The sequence below is a fragment of the Mytilus edulis genome, chromosome 2 (assembly GCF_963676685.1).
Source record: "Mytilus edulis chromosome 2, xbMytEdul2.2, whole genome shotgun sequence".
Taxonomy (NCBI): Eukaryota; Metazoa; Mollusca; class Bivalvia; order Mytilida; family Mytilidae; genus Mytilus; species Mytilus edulis.
The window spans coordinates 44,143,691-44,166,840 of NC_092345.1; the positions used below are offsets into that span (position 1 = coordinate 44,143,691).

Sequence of the window (23,150 nt, forward strand, 5' to 3'; positions counted from 1 at the left end):
CACTTTTAATGTTGACATTCTTTTCCTTTACATAACTTTACACGAACAATTCATGTGTTATCCAATTCTATCTATTAAAGGGATTAAATTGCAGTTCACATGAATACGGATTCAATGAGGTCGAGTCGAATTATTCACTTGCAAGTGAATAATTCATTATCAATATGTATAAGCTTATTTTGACAAAATTGAACGAGACTTTAGTCATAAATTGAAAAAAAAATCATATTTTCAGATGTTCAGTCAAGTTATATATCTCATAGCTGCTCTGCTTTAATTTAGATACATTTTTTAAATAGGGAGAACGAACACAGGGCTAACAGACTCTATGGACGAACGAAAAGGACCCATGGTTAACATGTAATCAAGGCGAGTAGATCCGATACCGCGTATTTGTTTGAAAGAGAGAGAGAAAAAAAGCTTTGAAGTTTGTGTTTTTTTCAAAATACGGAATAATGTAAAAGCAAAGCAAAAATATACATACAGTATTTCAATGCTATAACTTTTTATATTGACCACGTTAGTATACTCTTCCAATGTAAATGTATGCATTTATGCATTTCGGTCGATGTCGTGACGCTTTTATACAATATAATTTTGGTAATGAGTCAGAGCTTCTCACCGGAAGTGGATTGTGAATCAATGAAAACATGGAATGTTAATTTTGACAGTTGTGAAGAAAATGTTGTACCCTTGTAATTTATATGAAAGTAGTCAATCGCAATGAAGAAAATAGTTTAACCTAACGCATAGCAATGTCATCGTCAGGCCTGTCAATAAATGAAGCGGACATTGTCCGTTTAGTATTGGAGTTTCTCCAAAACCGGGAACTCAACATCTCCATGTTGTCGGTCGAAAGAGAAACGGGTATTGTAAATGGAATTTTCTCAGATGACATGTTATTTCTTCGTCAGCTTATCCTAGATGGTCAGTGGGATGATGTCATTGAATTCATTCAACCTCTTGGTTCGATAGATGGTTTTGATTTGCAGAAAGTTCAGTACATTGTCATAAAACATAAATATCTTGAGTTGCTTTGTATAAAATCTGAACCAAGTGCATTTCAAAACTACGAACTTACAGTAGATGAAGTTGTTAAATGTCTAAATAGTCTTGAAAGTCTTTGTCCTTCAAAGGAAGAATATAATGTTTTATGTTTGTTACTGACTGTTCCAAAACTTTCTGACCATTCTGAATACGTAAACTGGAATCCAAGCAATGCTAGAGTGAAATGTTTTAATGACGTTTGTCCATTTATTGAGAAATTTTTAACTTCTGAAAAGAAAAAAACACTTGCTGAAAATGACCGCCTAATGCAGTTGATTCTAAAAGGGATGTTGTATGAATCATGTGTTGAGTTTTGTCAGACCCAAGCCACAAGCACCAGTAATGAAGGAAATGAGGAATTAGAGTTGTCATTTCCTTCGGTATTTAGTAATTCGGGATTTAGTGATGCTGACTTAAGTTTATTATCTTGGTTACAGTATATACCATCAGAAACATTTTCTTGCCCGTTTGAACAGAAACCTTTGAAGGTTGATGTGGAACCATTAGTGAAACCATCACTAGAGGCTTCATGGTCAGAACAAATTCTAGTAACTCCAATTAAACCAAAAATGTTTCCTCATTCTGCTGTGCCAACCTCACGACCAAGATCGGCTGACTTCATGACCAGATCGTTAAACCCCCAGTTTGATGGTCTTGCTTTTGGACTTTTAAAGAGAGGACCTATTAGTATGACACAGTCAATTAACACACCTAGTTCTCTCTCACGATCAATCACTCCAGGCTTTGGTCTGGATGGTGCTAATAAAAACCCAATGTTAATGTCAATTGACAGAATGTTTTCACAAGGAGAAGTCTTAGATACAGAAGCATCTATAAGTGTGTCTGAAGAACCTAAATCACCATTATTAAAGACAGCCAATGCTTACTCTGCTAAGAAAATCTCTATTGAACCTACAGGTAGAAAAACACCACCAAAAATTGCAACACCTCCCATGTCTCAAGCTAGACGGAAAAGTTTGACTGGTGATTCACAGTCACCACGTTCTCAATCCCCAGCTAGGACAGTTTCTACAAAGGAAAGTATCAGTGAAGTCTCGGCTAGCACAGAACTTCTACACGAATACCAAAAACAAAAGCAAAAATTAAAGGAAAGACTTGAGAAACAGGATGTGGAGAGAGAGAAAGTTCAAAGAGAATTGATGGAGATAATGAGAAGACAAGATGAAATTGTGATTCAGAGTCAAGAAAGGCCGTTTCAATCACAGGGTAAGGAATGTAATATGATTGAAGTACATGTATTACACTATTTTGTGTATTTGCACATATATATATTGCCTTTTGATTTGTACATTTCTTGACTACATGTACATTTACTTAAAAAAAAATCTGAAAATTATGTCTTGGTTTGCTTCGTGCATATCATGATGCAATGGAAATTACATTTAACACATGTTTAAAGCCCTTAATGATATATGTCTTTTGCTAATATTCTGAAAAAAATAGGGTGAAATGTTAACATGATTAATAGTGCTTTATTACTGTGCTTATTAAAAAATGAAGAAAAAAAACCCTTTTCAAGTTGGATGTGCATATATATGAAAAATTTGACAAAAGCTGTGGTTAGTCATGTTAGTGGAAGCATGTTGTTCTGTCTAATATATACATGTTGGTACATGTAGATGCATCTTCTTCTTTTTGAAAAAATGTTATTTTGACTTCAATCTACATCATGTATGTACATGTTTTTTAAACACTGAGCTTTTTGTGTTTATAAGTTTATCTTCATTTTAATATTTTAAATTTATTGTTGTATTTATAAATGTTGTATACTTTATCATGTTTATCGTTCACTTTCCTCTCCAAATACATGTTCCAGTTCTGACCTCACTTATTGATTGTTGTTAATACATGTACATGTATTTATTGTCCTATGGCAAATATTTCGATTCAGTAAGGATAAGAATTTTGTATTTATTTGATCTACCCTTTTGTACAATGTAATTAATTCATTGTTACTTAATTTTGTATCCATATTTTATAAAATGTTTAAGATTACACCTTCACTCATACCAATATACACATGAACATATAAAACTACATATACATGTATGATAAAGATGATATCAACGGACAACCTTTATACATGTATCATGTACATGTGTATCTTTTGATTTAGAATAAATTTAACAACTCTCTTTTACCAAACATGCACTGAAAAATAAATGCTACATCTGTTTTTCCGAGAGCACCTTTTGTGATTTTTTTATGATACTAAGTTTACTACAGCTCCTGTGATCTTGTCCAATTTCATTATCACCCTTCCTTTGTGGGACTTTGCAGAGAGTCAGAAAACTTCGAAATGGTTCCATGTGTCCACCATGTACAAAAAATGTATAGAGGACATACCAGGTTTTTTTTCATCATAGGAAACGGAATACATGTACTATAAAATTTTTCTTAACTTGGTACCTTGATAACATACAAAATGTAAGCTTTAGAATTCAATATAATTACAATTTCTCAAGTTGAATTGCAGTTGGCTTGTCATATTAGGCAAATGAAACTGACAAGGTCTACACGAGCTGTACTTTAATCATATTTTTTTGTAATGTAACTTTCTTGGTGTAATATTATTTATAGATGTTGTATGTATTTTCTTTGTTCAGATGATTTCGATTTAGATACACCACAAAGAATGGCGGCTCTGGCAAATGGCCCAGTATCAGCACCAGTGACTCCTTATTCCCATGAAGGTTACAATATCTTGGATACTCCACAGTTCACTCCCTTTATAACACCATCAAATCATAAAACACCCCTCCAAGGACCCCCTATTTTTGATTTAACAAACAATATTTCTGATAGTGAAACAGATGGCACATTCATTGAGAATGACAAAAACAATTCAGTGGCTAATACAAGTAAAACAGTAAAGGCCTTAGTTAATCAGGAGGTGAAAGATAACTTGAATAAAGACTGTTCAAGGGGAAATAACTCTACTCTGGACCAAAACAGCATTGTAGAAAATTCAGATCGTCAAAGTGATGCAAATAAAAGAAACAAGTCCATATCTTACAGTATACCAACAGAAAAATCTGATTTGAATAAGATTGGTAAGTGAAATGTATAAACTAACAAAAGAATTACATATATAATATACATGTATATAATATAACAAAAGAATATTTCAAGATGGATATTATAAGGAAAATTAACCTGGCTGTCCATCCTATAATTTTAAATACCAATATATATATATGCCTAGTATAATAATTGTACTGCTACACATGTACATGTATATTGCAGAGAATTGAAAAATTTATTATTTATAATTTCAAAGTGCATTTAATGTCAAAATCAGGCATATTTTGAAGTACCGGTATAGATAAAAATTGTAGTCTAAATTATGAAAGAAAATAAATGTACTAGTACATAAATTGATTTTTTTTATGTTCTGAAAATGATCTAGTAAAAATACATGTAGAATTTTCAGATGGTAATTAAATTCAAAAAAATTGCAAGAAACTTGAACATCATGTACATGTACATGTATCATGTGTATGGACAGAAGGTGTGACAAATTCTGAAGAAAAAAAATGATTAATTTTTACACGGTTAGGCTCAAGTGCTACTTTGCCAAGAAGGAGTGGACCAAAAGTAAAGGGAAGTGTTCAAACCACTGGCACAGTTTGTCGTTCAAAACTGACAGGAACCAAAAAAACAGGTCTAAGTCCAGGACCTAGCACTCCAAAATGCAGTCCAAGCAAATCTAGTCCAGGACCTAGCACTCCAAAGAGCAGCCCAAGCAAATCTAAGACATCACCAACGAGACCAAATTCACTGAAAGTTCCAAGCAAATTAGACAAAACTAAAACTGGGTCTTCCCCCCTTGGAAGCAGAGGTATTCTGCATGATGCATGTATCATGCATTTCCTCTGGGTCAAAACTAAAGAAAATTATTAACCTCTGTCCTGCTTTCAAATTGAGGGCTTTTCTGTTGATTTGCATGAAATATTCTTTTTATGTTCAGGCCAACTAAAATTAATTAGTAGATTTTCATCCAAATTTTCGAAAAACATGGGGCGGGTGGGAGGATTTTATTTTTTAAATTTTATTTCATATGAAACCCTTGTCACAAGTTCTTCATACCGCGGGGTATATGCTAGTGGAAAACAAGCTTGTATAATGTATATACATGTTGTATAAGGAATCTGACACTATTTTTTAAACTCTTAAAAGAAATCCATGATTGGCAACCACTGTTATACATGTAATTGCCGCTTTAGAAACCTATTTATAGTATACATCAAAGGGAAGAGAAATGCTCTCTTCAGTTGGACTAGACCTACACCAAATTTATTTTGCTTTTTAAGCAATGGTTTGTAGTCCACATAAAATCAATAAAATGTATTGGTACAATTGTATGCAACACAAGTATTATGAGTACAAAATAAAATGTAAACTCAGTGTGGAAAGTAATTATGTGATGTAAAACATGAACTTAACCAAAAAGTAGTTTTTTAATGACCAAATTGAGGGTATTTGGACAGTTACAGAGGGTGTTTGCTGTTTGTCAACAAAAACAACAGACATGGGTAAATATAAGGGAATTGAAATGCGTGTTTGTCGACTTTTTTTCTCAATATACGGTCATAAATCAAACAAATTCGTGCTTGTGTCAATTTCTTTAATCCAGTCATGTTTTTTGTACCAATTTGTTCTACGATTCTTGCGCTTTGGATATCAATTACAGTCCAAATTTCCTGACACAAAGTCATCGTATAAATAAAGAAAAAACACGGTTTTCGATTCACTTGTGACTACCGCAATTTGCGTTAAACGACAAGGCGTTTTACTTGTTACTCGAATATTTCATGCCCTTCTCGTTATCAATCTCTATTCTCGGTAGATGTCGTCATAATAGAGCAGCAGAATATGTCGTCTCAATCATATCGTTATTAGATTACGCGGAGAAATACAAAAACGAAACAGGAAGTGTTGAAAGAAACGAAATTATCGATGGTTCCCGGTAACGGACATGATAAAATCCGGAAATCGTATTTTTGTTAAATAAAAAAAATCGTGGCGGGACAATTTCAGAGGGGCGGGCGGGGATGAAAATCTAGCAATTAATTTTAATTGGCCTCACTGTTTCACTTATATTTTCTATGGCATTTATTATTATTTTTATTTTTAATTCTGAATGTGCTTATACATGTAGTAAAGGTGTATCATTCTTGGTTTATACTGATTTCAGGAAAACACAACAGAATTTCCTTTTGAAATATGACAATGATTTGTCAGTCGTAGAAATTTTTGTATCTGATGAACTAAGTTTTTATTGATAAACAACAATATAAAACAACAATACATCAGATTGCTTTCTCAATCTTTTAATCTACTGCTGAAGGAAAAAAAGAGCTGAAACTATATACTCTTTTAAATAATATCCATTAGATCATTTATTCCTAAATGACTCACATTGAAAGTAGTTTTAAATTTTCCAGATTTTTAGTGGCACATAATGTAATTTTGCCCGTGCTAATGTATCTCACAGCAATCACTTACAAAAATATGTATACAAGTATTTTTTTAAGACATTTTTTGTCTTGTATATCAAAATGATTGACCCAAACCTGACGTAGCTGAAAATGTTAAGTTAATGGTTGTTTACATTTACTATGTTTCTAAAAATTTAAGACAAATATAGCAACTAGTACGCATGGTACAAAAGACTGTTAAAAAGAAAATTTAAGAAAGAAAAAAAAAATTCCTCAGAGATTTTAAATTTGATTTTGTCAAAAATTTAAAAAAAATATCTTGTTTTTGGAATTCAGCATTTTATGATTTTGCTTTTAAAATGTATGAGCAAAAAAAATATAAGGAATTTTTTTTCTGCCAATTTTTTTTTATTTGAAAAGTATAATTTCATCCATTTGCGTTATGGGAGCCTGAAACCTTTTATTTTAAGGAAACACACAAAAAAAGTAAATTCAGATAGAAAGTCATTTGGGAAAAGGTATAAATATTAATAGGATCTATTTTATTATTTAATAACTTCAAACCATTTTCTTTCATAACAGCAAATCACATTTACTGGAAATTTCTCTTAGGAATGCATTTATGATAATGACAAGAGTATTGCATACCAATTATTCTTTTATTTATTAATTGAGCTCATCACTTTATGACTATACTTATTGTCTTGGTGTGAATTGGAATTAATGAGCTTTCCTTTTCCTGAATGATTAATATACCTTCCATGCAATGCCTATAAAATCTAATTTATATATGCATGGATTTTGACAGATACAGCAAGGAGTTTTATTTACTGCTTATTTTTACAGAGGACAGTCTTTTTTGTATTGAAATTTAATATTTCTATCAATGGACAAATTTTAATAGACTTCAGTCAAAATATAATTATAACCAATCATGAGATCTTATTTGATTTAAATACGACCGCTAAAAAAAAATTGGGATCGTATAATGGTATGTTGTTGTCGTCGTCTGCGTTGTCAGAAGACACATTGGTTTCTGGACAATAACTTTAGTTTACGTGAATGGATCTCTTTGAAATTTGATAAGAAGGTTCAATACCACAAAAGAAAGGTTGGGATTGATTTTGGGGATGATGGTACCAACCGTTAAGAAAAAGGGGCCCAAAACAAGCATTTTTCTACTTTCAGGATAATAACTTGTGTATAAGTATTTCAATAGCCCTGAAATTGTTCCACAATGTTTGATACCACAAGAAGAAGGTTTGGATTCATTAAATTTCATTATGGGGGTTATGGTGCCAACAGTTTAGGAATAAAGGGTCCAAAAACAAGCATTTTGGGGGTTCCAATTTTTTTAAGGGGTTCAATTTTTTTTCTCAAAATTTTTATAAAGTTTCAAGAAGAAATCTTTATTTGCACTTTATTTCGCAATAGATTTGTAAGATCTTGATATTTGTTTTGTGTCAGAAACCTATATTATGTCAAAATTTTTATAACAATCCAAATTATCAAGCTTAATTATTGTGTCAAAACTTGGCCAAATTGTTCTGGGTTCAACCTTTGCGGTCGTATCAGGCTGTTCTCAGTGAAGCATTTTATTTGATTTAAATTTAATTTTTTGAATATAAATACAGAAAATCAACATTAGAATACTTTTCCCAACTTTTAATAATACATTCTATTTCATATACTATCATTTAAAGTAGACCAATCTATAATTATATTACCTCGCTTTTTGAACTTACATGTAAGTCTTAAATTGTTTAAAGCCAAAATACTACTCTTTCACTCTAAAGAAGATTCACGATGATTTTGTAGCATAATGCTATATATATATATGAATGTCGTGTTTGCTCCTTAGAAACCAAGCCCCACAGAGACAGTCCAACAACAGTCCAACATAGAGCAAGTCCAAAGCCAAGTCCAGAACAAGTCACATCTAGTCCAAGAAGGCAACCAAAACAGGTAAACAATAATGCAAGGACTAATCAATGAAATGTCTTTAAATGATTTCTTAGTATACTAAAAACAAACAGTTTTAACTTATTCCTTTGTAGACTAGTTACTAGTCTCAACTGAAGAAAATTATCAGAAAAATACAAAAATTACATGAAAACTGAATATTTTCTAAGAATTTCAAAAAAACGGAAACATCTGTCTTATCCATGTGTAAGCTGGACGGATAGTTCAATGTTTGAATTAGGGGCATATCTATATTCATACGTGCATGACATGACTAATTTCAGATTGAGAACAAAAGCAACAAACCAAGATTTGTACCAGTGGCTAGTCTAGAAGATGCTCAAGCTATTAGAACTGTTACCTTTCATCCTGCAGGGAACCTGTTTGCTGTTGGTTCAAACTCCAAAATACTTAGAATATGTGAATTTCCAGATGTGTCTAACCTTAGGTTTGCTGGATTTATTAGTTTATTTTTAATGTGGCTAAGATTGTCACCATTATTTGGTATTATTAATTTCCTTGCTGAAGGGAATATAAGACAAGATGTGATTTAAGTCAACAAAATTCACAATTCTGTTTATAGAAAAATATAAGTGTGTTGATACTTTTTACTGACAGTAAATATCAAAATATTTCACATGAGAAATTTTAGGTACATATTAATAGTGCTGGAAAAGGTTACATCATTAATTGTTCAAACATTAAAAAAGAAATAGGTTCATAAAATTGTATTGTAGAAATTTATGTAAAAAATAAGATGTGGTATGATTGCCAATGAGACAACTCTCCACAAGAGACCAAATGACACAGAAATTAACAACAAAATAACATATATAATGACACAGAATTTAACAACTTTAGGCCACCCTAGTATACTCATTTCCTATAAATAGTTGCAAACAAAACCTTTTATAATTAGTATTTGCTACTTCTTCGCTAAGCATGCAGCATTAAGGAGTAAGTGCAAAGACTGGTTGGATAGGAATCAGAACAATGTGTCCTGGTAAAGTCACATGTCTTCCTTAATACTGTTATCCTGTACGTGAATTAGCTCAATTAAAAATCAAGTTTGGAGTGACGGTCTAGTACAAAGCAGGATTAATGGAAGTTGAGCAGCCATCCTTCATTATCCAGTAATCAGTTCTTCAATCATTAGATATGTTTTTTACCCAAAACTAAGGTTCCCAAATAGATAGGTGACTTATGAGATTTAACCTTTCTTTCTATTTCAAACTGTTGCCTTAAATTAAAATGATTGTAGCTCTGTTGTATGTTGTTGTTGATAATTCATTGACAAAAGAACATTGAAAATGATTAACTTTGCTGTGCAAAATAAACCTCTTAAAAAGAGAATTATAATTTTGAATGCCAGACATGTTTTCTCTACAAAAAAATCATCAGTGTTGCTTGAATCAAAAAAGTAAACAGGCCAAATAAGGTACAAATTTGAAGAGTAGTGCAGTAAGATAAATTCAATCTTTTTCTTTGAAAGCATAGTTCAAGTGAAATCGTTTTTAAATGTGTGAGATTAAAATTCTCTTGAGTACCTGATGTCATGCATAAACTCATATTTGGATATTTTTGATTTCAGTGAAAACTGTATCGTAGAAGATGCCAAAGTTGTTCATAGTAAGAACAAGCACCACAAAGGATCCATATACTGTTCAGCCTGGAGTCCTATGGGTGATATTATAGCTAGTGGATCTAATGATAAGACCATTAAAATGTTCAAGTTTGATGTAGATAAAGGCACTGATGGTAATGACCAAAATTTTTCAATACTGACTAATTTATGGTGTATATAATTTATATGAGAGTTAGGGACGACATCTAAAGTTCAATGAAGGATAGTTTTTTCACTGACCTCATCACCCCCTCTTAACTTGATTTGGGAAAAATTGATTGACCCATATGGATATATGTAAAAATCAATGTCAGATAACCAAATCTTGCATTATTCAGTGTTACAAAAAAGTAAAAAGTTTTTAAATTCTTTAAAAAAATATATTCTTAACAAAATAGCATATGTTCACGCAACCATTTAAATGTTTATAATCAGGTCAATATTTGTACAGATTGAGACAATATTCAAACATCTTTCAATTATTATTGACAACTTTAATGAGTAAGTATATATATAATGAACAAAAAAAAGTCTCACTGGATTGACAGGCATTTCTAGAAAAATCATCTCTCTGTTGATTTTCAGGGCCAGAAATGGAATTAACCTGTCATGATGGTACTATCAGAGATTTAGTTTTTATGCAAGATACCATAAATAGATCATCTTTACTGGTCAGTGGCGGAGCTGGTGATTGTAAAATCTATGTAACAGATTGTGAAACAGGAATGCCTGTTAGGGCAATGATGGGACATTCAGGTAAAGAGGGAAGCAGGAATTTCCATCAAAGATACAAATGATAAGTGCAAAGCACATTTTAAGTATAAAATACTGTGGATTCATTATTATTCGTTGGATACCAATTTTCGTGGATTTCGTGGATACAGGTGAACCACGAAATTAAATGTTAAACGAATAACAGATTTTCAATAGGATTATATGCAGACTTCTTTAAAACCACGAAATAAAAGATCCACGAACTTGTAACACTTCTATAATCCACGAAAATTGGTACCCACGAAAATAAATGAATCCACAGTAAGAGATTTTTTTGGTCATTTCAACAATAAATGAAGGGCAACTTTTTGATGCTATGAATTTAAAAATCAACAAGGTTTTATAAATCTATCAAATAATACCTAGCAGATACTCATAAGAAACTAAGACTGAAGAGGGCAGTATATATGGATAGGACGTCTTTATGTTTACTTTTCTGTCATTCAGTCCATTTTGTATCTGCTATTGCTACTGAACTGCTTAACAGACTTTGTTAAACTTTTAAAGAATCTTACTCTCATAATATACTTATTTTTACACCTTCATTTTTCATTTCTTCCAAATGAATAACTGCTAGAGGGTTAGTCCGAGATTACTCTGACGTCCAACGGCTGTTTTGCCAGACAAGCTGGGGCCGTGGGACGTCAGAGCTCGTCCCATATCAAAAAGTGGATAGAGTTAAAAAAAAAAAAAACAAGGATAAAAGAAAAGATCTCATTCCAAGTTTTACAGCAAGTAAAATCCTATGATATCTATAATTGGATATAGGATGAGATTGTGACCAAAATAATGAATATATGCTGCTTTAATATAATTAGTTGTTTAATTTATAGGTGATTAAATAATTTTGATTTTACCAACAAGAACCTTTTTTTCACTTTTATCTCATCGTTACTTTAATAATTATATTTTGTGACTTGCTCATCAGCAAGCAAAGCTCAAAAACTTTATGTAATTTAGGTATCCAATACATAGACTTTACTATAGGTCTATTTTTGCTGTAGAATTTTCAAATTAAATGAACTAACTGAGTCAATATTAAAGTTTTCCTATTCAAATTTTCCTTTGAAATGATAATTTGTTAAAACTAATTAATATTGTAAGACCACAAATTGTAATAAGAGTTCGCATATATGAATAAAATAGCCCATCAATTGTTTATTATCAAAATAAACATAAAATGTTGTATCGTGACATATCAAGGGAAATAACTCAAAATAATCTTGTTTAAAATTTTTGTAGATTTTAAATATCTACTAAAAAAAAAGCAATAATTCATTGCAGTGTCACTTGTTATTAATTTCAATATCAAAAAATGATTCATAAAGTATACATAAATATTTAAATAGAAGTATTTTAATTATTGAGTAAAAAATACTTACCTTCAGCCAAAGAATTGTATTGGAAAGGTTGACAATAAAATCACATCTTTTTTTAAACTGCACATTTTGATGAGATTATATTTGAGATCATAGAGGTTAACATAAATTTGCATTACCTAATATTAAGTATGTTTTTCTATAACTCATTTAATTAAGATATAAGAAATGAATACTTATAGATTGCATAGCGGTTGAGGATGTTAAAAAAAATGTTTGCGAAGTTATGGCAGTGTATTATTTCTTCAGAATTGTCTATATGACTTGTTTGTTATTAATTTTTTGACTATCAAGACATTTTAAGATGGTACCCCTCGAGGGTACCCAACACTTCCACTCAAATTAATTTGGCTCGTTTAATTTTCATAAAATTTTGTCAAAGTATTTACTTTGACCCTTTAACAAAAATATAAAAATTTCAAAAATTTTGAACCTAGCGTTTTGTCAGAAAAATTACACTGGTTATGTAGCAGTTTGACAAACACATTGAGAAGCTTAATATTCCGTTTACAACACAATATAATTAAAGCGTTTAGCTGACTTTACAGAGTTATCTCCCTGTAGTGTTAGGTACTACCTTAAGCTAGATTCAAATTTGAATATTCATCAATGTAAACTAACAAAGCTTGAGTGTTTTGTGTTTGTACTGAACTCTATCCTCAGTAAACTGGAATATATAAGTCACAGTAAACTTTTATTTTCATATTGCAGGACATGTTTATTCCTTACATACAACAGGTGGCTGTATGTTTGTCAGTGGGTCACAAGACAAGACTGCCAGATTCTGGGACCTTAGAGCTTCAACAGCTATTACAGTTGTACCTAGTGCGACAGGTAAAACTCAGACAAAACCTCTTTGAGTCAATATAGTTGTTGTCTCTATCTGAATGATTTTAGTTATCTTAAATTCAGATATTTTTGTTTGTATTTAATATTTTGAGTGTTGAGGAAAATATTTAAATAAAAAGATTATGACCGTTCAAATATCTTTTACTTTTTTCAAGACTTTAAGATTTTGTCTAGAATTTTGAATATGCATGTTCCATCTTCTCCATTTAATGTCATTAAATGCTTACAGCAATCATAGGGGCTACAGAGAACACTTTAAAAGATTGTATTTCAACAATTCAGGAGAACAGTTTCTTGTGAATTTATAATTAAAAATGTCCTTGCTAAAATAGAACAAACATTGAAAAGATCACATTTTTTAGAAATTTCAGGGGAGGTAATATTATGAATTAAGATTACTGACTGTAGGACAATATTTTTGTTTTCAGGAAGTGCATTTGCATCTGTTTGCATAGATCCCTCTGGACGTCTGCTAGCTTCTGGTCACGAAGATGGCAGTATAATGCTGTATGACATTAGAGGCTCCCGAGGGATACAGAACTTTAAACCGCACAAAGGGGAATGTAGATCAGCAAGATTTTCGATGAATGCATACTATCTTTTGTCTACTTCATATGATCAAAAGGTTGTTTTGACAGATTTGCATGGTAAGCCTGTGTTTAATAATGATTCATTTCAAAACTGTTCAAGTGTATTGGAAAAGATGGCTCTCAATCAATCTGAATTTGCTGTTCACATTAAGAGTCAATAGATTTAAGAAGATGTGGTACGAGTGCCAATGAGACAACTCTCCAAGCAAGTCACAATATATAAAAGTAAACCATAATTGGACAAAGTACCATCTTCAACACAGAGCCTTGCCAATGCACTCCCAGTTCAGGTCTTTATTTCATTTAAAGAACTTAATTTTAATTGATATAAAGATGAAAGAATTATCATCAAACAGCTCATTCTAATGTTTTGTTTTAAATACTGAAAGCCAACTTCTTTCTTTGATCATGACAAGATATTATAGATAAACTGAAAAATTAGAGGAGCACATGAAAAATGTAACAAAAAGTAAAATAACAAAATACTGAAATCCGATGAAAATTCAAAATGGAAAGTTCCTAATCAAATGTAAAATTCAAATGATAAAACACATCAAATGAATGGACAACAACTGTCATATTCTTGACTTGGTACAGGCATTCTCAAATGTAGAAAATGGTGGATTGAACCTGGTTTTATAGCGCTAAACCTCTCACTTGTATGACAATCACATCAAATTCCATTATATTTATAATGATGCGTAAATAAGTTATTGGTTGAATTTTACATCTGATGTCTTAAATTCCTTGAATATTCATGAAGATATAAAAAGCATTCATTTCAAATGAAGTCATTGTAAAAGCAAAACTTGCACATTGTTCAAGGTTTTTTTTACTACAAAAAATGATATTTACTCATGTTTCTATTTTAGGTGACTTATTAAAGCCTTTACCGAGTGTAGTTGTTGCAGAACATCAAGATAAAGCTCTGCAGTGTAGATGGCATCCCTCTCAACTAGCATTTGTTACAACAGGTGCTGATAAAACTGCAGTATGTTGGGGTCTTCCAGTAGTCTAGAGTACAAACAATAGCCTGTATATAACTGCTCAGGCCTTTGTCTTTCTTTTATTGTTATGCTTAGTGATACACGGGTGTATTTATAAGAAAGAGTATTGAGGAGGTTACAGAAGTTTCAATGTGTTCATGGTGACATTATAGTGTTGGTATAGATCTGATCCATTGCAAGATGTAATATATTTATTTATTGATTTTTTGTGTGTATTTATTTGTTAATTTAGTAGTAAAGCATAGATCTTTAGTGAGTATTGTATCCATTGGTCCGTAACTTTTTCATCTGCAATATCTCCTTAACTATTTCCTGAATTCTAATAAACTTTCAAGAAATCATTAGTGCCTATAAATAATAATGTTTACTAAGTTTTTTTATGTTTTTGTTAAGATTTTTTAAGATTTTCAATACTAAGCTACAATAGAAATATGTCTCAGTTTTACAAATGAGAAAGTATGGGTATAAATTTAACCTCTTCTCAAACTATATTCAGTTTATAAGTTTTCCATTGAATATTTCAAATTTTGTAGTACATTAAACAAAAATTTGATAGGTAATATATTTGTCTAAAACAGACCTTTAATTAGTTCAAACATCTGTAAATAATTAACCTGTATCAGAAAATAATGATGTCAATAGAGAAAAGTTTTCTATTGACAATATAATACTTTACATGAATCCCTCCTGAACTTGACTATATGCATAACTTTTATGGAACATTTCATTTAGGCAAGTGGGTTAGTGTTAAGGTTTTGGTTAGAGTAAAATTTAGAATTTTTGGGCAGAACAATCATAATCCATATCATCGTATTCACAGAATTCCTTTAAATGTATCAAAAATATGATCTATTTCATTGTCACCATTTGACATTTTAATCATTTCTATATAGCATTCAAAAAAGTAAGTATAAAAATGTAAAAATATGATAAACAGATGATGTGGTATGATTGCCAATGAGCTAATTTCACATCAGATATACTGATAAGATAAATATTCAAAGAGCTTATTAACAGTGCTGAATTGTTAACCTTTTAGACAAAAGTTTATATAAAAGATTGATACGTTTTCAAGGATCATATCTACAATAACAGGCTCAGTAAACCACATCACTGTAAAAATAAGAATATGCTATCTCGTTGTTTTACAGGTTCATTGTTCATTATTGATAAGGTGCCTTCTTAATAACACTTTAACAAAGTTTTAAGGGAGGGGCATGAATTATGAAAATATATTCTGTATATGTACCAATAAATTTGACAATATAATTATAGTAGGCCAAAAAGTATTCAGAATACATTATTAATAAGTAGAAATATTAGAAAAATGCAGTCAATTTACTTGAATAAACATAAGATTGTTCATAAAACCAATAAGAAAAAAAAATTTTCTGTATTGCTGTACTTGTCCTAATAGTTTTGAGTAAAGTGCTACATACAGTGTAATGGATTTTAAACATTGATTGTTTTTTTCATTAATGTAATTTCTTCCATAACAGTGAAACCTGTTCAGATAAACTCACCATAATCTAGCAAGCTGTGTGTGAAATATTTATTGAACATTAATATTTATAACTGACACATGTCTGGCATAAATATAAAATTTGAATTCTGGTATCTATAGTTAGTTTATTTATATAAAAATTAGAATATGTATTATATCCTATTTAAACAAGATCTCTGTCTTATTTTTAAACAAATTTCCATCCAGAAGATGTCATGATAGACAGATTCTACTGTATATTGTTGCTAAAAGTACTTCTGCTATATAGAACTGGTTTTAACTATGCAAAAAACACATGATGCATAAAATCTTACTTGTATGTTATGGTGTGTTTGACTCCAATGATGAAATAATCCATGCTAATCCACTGGATTCATCACAGAATTGAAATACATGTACGAGTAAGATTTTTTGTTAATGTGCAAACAGATCTGTCTCTTGCCATTATTTTTTTGATGTTTTATATTTATAGTTTATTATGATCTCAGTTTAATTGCTTTATCAAATGTGTTTTTTTGTTTTTGTTTATTATTTATTTATATTTGACATGAAATTCTACAATATCTGTCCCAGAAATGTAACGTCCAAAGATCATTTCAAGTGCTTTCTGTATGTTTGTATAAATTTATTTTATATACTTCTTTCATCATTTGTTTATAAACACATATTTATACTGTGTGTATTTCTCTTGTATGTGTCAAGATAAATTTCACTAGGCTAATGCTTATACATAGGTCTGAAAGATGATTCTCTTATGTATGTCATAAGTATTAAGAATTAAAGTTTCCCTTAAAATAAATCCATATAGATTCTACCACTGGAGGTAGATGAATTTTCAAATCTAAAAAAAATGAGGCTTATTTTTTTCAAGACATATTCTGATTTGTCATTATTACGTTTATTTTTTTTTTAGAATGTAAAATGATTAAAATGTTATGAAATATAGAATTTTCCTGTTTTGTCTAAATTTGTGCAGATGTATTTATTATTTGCTTATCTGAATGAATGAAAGGGATAGCATGTATTTGGAGTGTAAAGTTTATGGTTGTTTAAATTTCAAAGTAGTGTTCCATTACCTTGCATAGTAAGAGTGTTTGCCGTTATGTGAACTTTTGAGAAACCTTTTAACACATCTGAAAGCAAAATCTTCCACCCATATAATATACCATCATACAGTATTTTTTTCTATATCATTGCTATTTCACGTATTAGTCTAGTTGTTCAAAAAGGTTTAATAGTTAACAAATATATTTTATTTGCAAGATAAGAATAAATAGTATATTTAATATTAAAGATGTTTATGATAGAGTGATATTAAACAGAAATAGATAACTTATGAATCAGTATTGTAAGATTTGCATATTTCGCTCTATATCACACATTACCAACTGTCTCAATGTTCTTATTATCTTGAAAGTTTTCTAAGAACAACAATATTGTAACAACTTTTCAAACTGTAGTAAATGTAGGTGTAGGTGTTTTTGTTTTAACTACCTATATACCTTTTCTAAAATTACCAGATTTTTTTTAAACCATATTTCTCTCAGTCTAATATCTCTCCAATACCCCACCCCCCCTAGTTCTCAATCAAACATTTATTCATTTGAAAGGAATTGAGAATTTCACTACTTTTTCGATTTCAGGGCCAGCTAATGGTTCTTATTAAGCCTTCTCTTTTGTTACTGTTCTTCATCTTTATCTTTACAGTCACTGAAATGTCTTTGACAATCAGCAAATACCTTGTGCTGGGATTATTTTTCATTTTTGAGGCCTTTTGTTTAGACTGTCTGAAAGGAAACAAAAAAATCTTGCTCTGTGAATGAAAATATTCTGCAAATGCTTCACTTCCTAACACATACTAATTGTTTTTGCATTGCAATTAACAAGTGTCAACTCTACACTAGGAGCCTCTTGATTCTTATTAATTAATGTTGTTAGAGCCTGCCTTCTGAGATAATTTGCATATTAAGGAGGTAAGATCTCACATTTTGCTAGAGAAAATCACCATTGTTTTGGTATAAGTATTTTGTCCTGTAAAAGTTGATGTATATTTATCAATGCACTTGATTGTATGTACAATATAATCTATCAAAGCTTGCCAACGCTGTTTAACTAATTCTTTAATAAGTGGTTGTATTAATTAAATTTGATTGATTTTTTAAAACTTTAACCTTAACTGTAAAACTAAGATAAAATCATAGAAATAAAGAAAAAAGGATTTTCAACAACTATTCCAGTAGAAAAAAACCTCTTAGGGATTAACTATTCCTTTTTTGAGATGAGTTTTTGAAAATTTGACACCTCGGACGTATAAAATTATTAAACGTGTTGTTTTCAATTTTTTTGCTCAGCATAGTTAGGTTGAAGATGTTTAGGAGCACAAATTACTTACCCTATATTAAACTGGAAATAGAAAGTACATTTTTGAATGATAAAATTTAAGTATTGCACAGTGTTGGTGTAAAACATGTAAAATATATTAAAGTCACATTTTTTGCATGTGGATTTTATGGAATTTACAAATACTTATTCTTTGAAAAAGAATTTCAGGAATGTAGGCATATTTTTATGCATATGTAAGTCACATGTTAAGAATCTACACAAGTTATCATACATTATTATGAATGTTGAAAGAGTGATCTGCTATCATACTTATGCTTTGTGTATTTGAAAATGTCTGCTGCAAATAAAATTATACGTGAAATAAGTTTCAGTTGTATTTGTGATCAAAGTTGAGCAAATAATAATCTGGATTAAATGACCAAGATGTAAAATACACGAAAAGGAAAATTACCATATGCTTTAGAAAAATTGTGAAATTATATCGAGTTGAAACTTAATCATATTTTTTTGTGTTAATTTAAGTTTTATTGGAACAAGATAAAATGTTTGAAAAAACAGCTTTTGATATTATATTGCTCCGGCAAGACAGTTGTAAAATTGTAAAACTAGGTTAAGTTACCTGAATGTTTCTGTTTTACTTGAACATTAAATTCCATTATATTGACAACAATGTGTGAACAAAACAAACAGACATAATAGGTAAAAATGTCAAAAAGGGGGGTACAACAGTCAACATTGTGTTCTAATCTTAACCACTATAAAACAAACAAACTCACATGCTATAAAGAACCACAAAAGGGCATATAGACAAAGCACATTAGTGAAAGATTATTGCCTTTTTAGGTCCAAGTTAATATTAGATCATATTGATATATACCTCTTTGTTACTGGCTTAGTTTATAAGAATGAAAAGCGATAGATCTTTATGTATTTTCTATTCTTAAAAAACTACATATTTACATTTACGCTACAAATTTACAACTCTCAGTAATAGGCTACCGGTGCTGTTACCGGTAAGTATAAAGTCCTGAATTTTCAATAGATCTATACACAATAATGACTATGTATTGTACACCTACGATTTCATTAATCATTATTTTAATGATAAATACAACAATACTTTATGATTCTTAAGCGTTCCATGATATGATTCCAAAATACAGTGTGATGCCAATTAATTATATGGCTTAAATGGTACATATGGAGACATATATTTATGTGTATGTATGTTTTTTTTACACGACCGCAAAAAAAATTTTGCGTCGTATAATGGTATGTCGTCGTCTGCGTCGTCCTTTGAAGACACATTAGTTTCCAGACAATAACTTTAGATTTAGTGAATGGATCTCTATAAATTTTTACCAGAATGTTTAATACCACTAAAGGAAGGTTAGGATTTATTTTAGGGGTTATGGTTCCAAACATAATTTAGAAATTAGGGGCCAAAAAGGGGGCCCAAAATAAGCAATTTTGTAGTTTTCAAACAATAACTTGTGTTTAAGTGTATGAATCTCTCTGAAATTATACCACAAATTTCCATATCATGAAGGGATGGTTAGTAATGACTTTGGGGATTTATGGCTCAAAATGTTTTGAAATTAGGGGCTAAGAAGGCAAAATTAGGGCAAAAAAGGGGAAAACTAGGTTTTCAGGGCTATAACTTTAGAATTAGAGAATGGATCTCTATTAATTTTTACCAGAAGGTTTAATACTACAAAAGGAAGGTTGGGATTCATTTTGGGGGTTATGGTTCCAAATATAGTTTAGGAATTAGGGGCCAAAAAGGGGGCCCAAAATAAGCAATTTTGTAGTTTTCAAACAATAACCTGTCTTTAAGTGTATGAATCTCTATGAAATTATACCACAAATTTCCATACCATGAAGGGATGGTTAGTAATGACTTTGGGGGTTTATGGCTCAAAATGTTTTGGAATTAGGGGCTAAAAAAGGCAAAATTAGGGGCAAAAAAAAGGGGAAAACTAGGTTTTCAGGACTATAACTTTAGATTTAGAGAATGGATCTCTATAAATTTTTAACAGAAGTTTCAATACCACTAAAGGAAGGTTGGGTTTGATTTTGGTTTTTTTAGTCCCAATAGTTTTTGAATTGGGGGCCAAAAAGGGGGTCCAAAATAAGTATTTTATTAATTTTCAAACAATAACTTGTGTTTAAGTGGACAAATCTCTCTGAAATTATACCACAAGTTTCCATACTGTTAAGGGATGGTTAGTATGACTTTGGGGGGTTATGACTCAAAACGTTTTGGAATTAGGGGCAAAAAAGGGGGGAAACTAGGTTTTTCTGGACAATGGACAGGTAAGACAATTTAAAAGCAGTGTAAGGGAAGTAAATAAAAAACAGTTAACAATGTTTGATATGTTCGGATTTACCTCCTTTACACTTCTTATAAATAATGTATGAAGAAATGTCAGGTTTTGGACTTATTTAAAAAAAAAGGGGTGGTAGAAGTTTCAATTTTTTTCCAAAATTTCTCAAATTCCAAATTTTTGAAAAGTTTGAAGAAGAAATCTTTAATTGCACAATATTGCATAATAAATTTGTAAGAACTTGACATTTGTTTTGTGTCAGAAACTCATATTATGTCAAGAATTTGATCACAATCCAAATTCAGAGCTGTATCAAGCTTGAATGTTGTGTCCATACTTGCCCCAACTGTTCAGGGTTCGACCTCTGCGGTCGTATAAAGCTGCGCCCTGCGGAGCACCTGGTTTTCTTATACTCTGGCATTGTTTTTTGCAGGGACCTTGTTGTTTCAAAACTGGCAACACTTTGTCTTTGGTGTATTTGCTGTTGAAACTCATTTTGATTAGAGCGTTCGTGGTACCAGTAAACAGCATAAGGAGGAACGCTATAGTAATCTTTGTGTTTTCAGCTGAACATTGCAGACAAAATTGCAGACGAACTATTTTTTAAGACTGTCATTTACCTATTTTGGTGTATGGACTGAACCAGTATTTTTACACTCAACCGCGACATAAACTGTACGCACAAAGATATATACTATAGGAGGTAGTAGCCCTTGATGCTTCATATCTTGTTTGCAGATACCTTATGTTACAAAATTTCCGTCTGTCATACAGCAAGTGTTTTAGACCTAATTTTCATGGTTTTAGCGATTGATTGAAATGTTTGTCATGTGAATTTCTCACTTATACCCCGAGGGTATCACCAGCACAGTAGTCAACACTTCGGTGTTGACATGAATATCAATAACATGGTCATTTTCATAAATTTCCTGTTTACAAAACTTTGAATTTTTCAAAAAACTAAGGATGTTCTTAGATTACCTTAGCCGTATTTGGCACAACTTTTTGGAATTTTGGATCCTCAATGCTCTTCGACTTGTTTGGCTTTTTAAAAATTTTGATATGAGCGTCACTGATGAGTCTTATGTAGACGAAACGCGCGTCTGGCGTAATAAATTATAATCCTGGTACCTTTGATAACTATTAAAACTATTTCTTGCATCGCACACATGTCCATCATACAGGGTTGACTTGTCTACCTCAAGGTTTAAGTTATGTAATTAGTTCCGTTGCTCGGATGCTATAATCAGTAGGTCAACTAAATATGGAATGATGGTAAAGGGTTAAAAAAAAAACGTCAGGATGGCAGGTTTCATCTGACCTGTGAGTTTAGTGTTTTGATCTGTATTTTAAGTACGATAAGCAATAGGTCAGCTATGTTTGGTGTATGGAACAATTGTTAAGTACATAAAGGCAACAGTAGTATACTGCTGTTCAAACTCATAAATCCATGGACAAAAAACAAAATCGGGGTAACAAACTAAAACTGAGGGAAACGCATTAAATATAAGAGGAGAACAACGACACAACACTACAATGTAACACACACAGAAACGGACCAAGCATCAGACAAAATCCAACGAGAATAACAAATATAACACCAAAACCAAATACATGAATTTGGGATAGACAAGTACCGTGACACGTCTTAAGCCCCTAGTTTTTGGTGGTGTTCGTGTTGTTTATTCTTTAGTTTTCTATGTTGTGTCGTGTGTACTATTGTTTTTCTGTTGTTTTTTTTTCATTTTTAGCCATGGCGTTGTCAGTTTGTTTTGGATTTATGAGTTTGACTGTCCCTTTGGTATCTTTCGTCCCTCTTTTATCGTAATGTGAATTTACAATAGAAAAAAAAAGACGAATCAAGCCACAGAGTCTGCGTTTATTACGATGTATTATGTTCTTCGCTTTCCTCATCCGAGCATAAACCCTTTCTGATGGCTTCAAAACAAACAGGTTTGTCTAGCATGTTGTCTGGCATGTATTAAAGAGAGTCGAAAGATATCAGGGACAGTCAAACTCATAGATCGCAAATAAACTGACAACGCCATGGCTAAAAAATAAAAGACAAAGAGACAAACAATAGTACACATGACACAACATAGAACACTTAAGACTTAGGATCACGAACCCTATCAAAAACTGGTGGTGATCTTATGTGCTAATCTGACCTCATTTAAATGGTAATTATGACAGTTTATCAGATACTATAAGCAACTGGTCAACTATATTTGGTATATGGAATGATTGCAAGGTGCACACGTCTGTGCGGCTTGATTCATCTC

At 31.2% G+C, this 23,150-nt stretch overlaps 1 protein-coding gene across 2 annotated transcripts; it reads left to right on the forward strand.

Moving 5' to 3' along the window:
* The first annotated feature begins 613 nt into the window (after positions 1–613).
* Positions 614–18,905, forward strand: LOC139512208 (WD repeat-containing protein 47-like). Of its 2 annotated transcripts, XM_071299643.1 has the most exons (10): positions 614–2,274; positions 3,675–4,121; positions 4,628–4,909; positions 8,371–8,474; positions 8,756–8,919; positions 10,063–10,229; positions 10,681–10,851; positions 12,960–13,082; positions 13,526–13,744; positions 14,560–18,905. In XM_071299643.1, the coding sequence occupies exons 1-10, from the start codon at positions 756–758 to the stop codon at positions 14,703–14,705; spliced, it is 3,342 nt and encodes a 1,113-aa protein (XP_071155744.1). In that variant the 5' UTR covers positions 614–755; the 3' UTR covers positions 14,706–18,905. The 2 variants fall into 2 exon arrangements, with proteins under 2 accessions (XP_071155744.1, XP_071155745.1); XM_071299644.1 differs by lacking the exon at positions 4,628–4,909 and having other exon boundaries at positions 627–2,274; positions 14,560–17,550.
* The last annotated feature ends 4,245 nt before the right edge of the window (positions 18,906–23,150 follow it).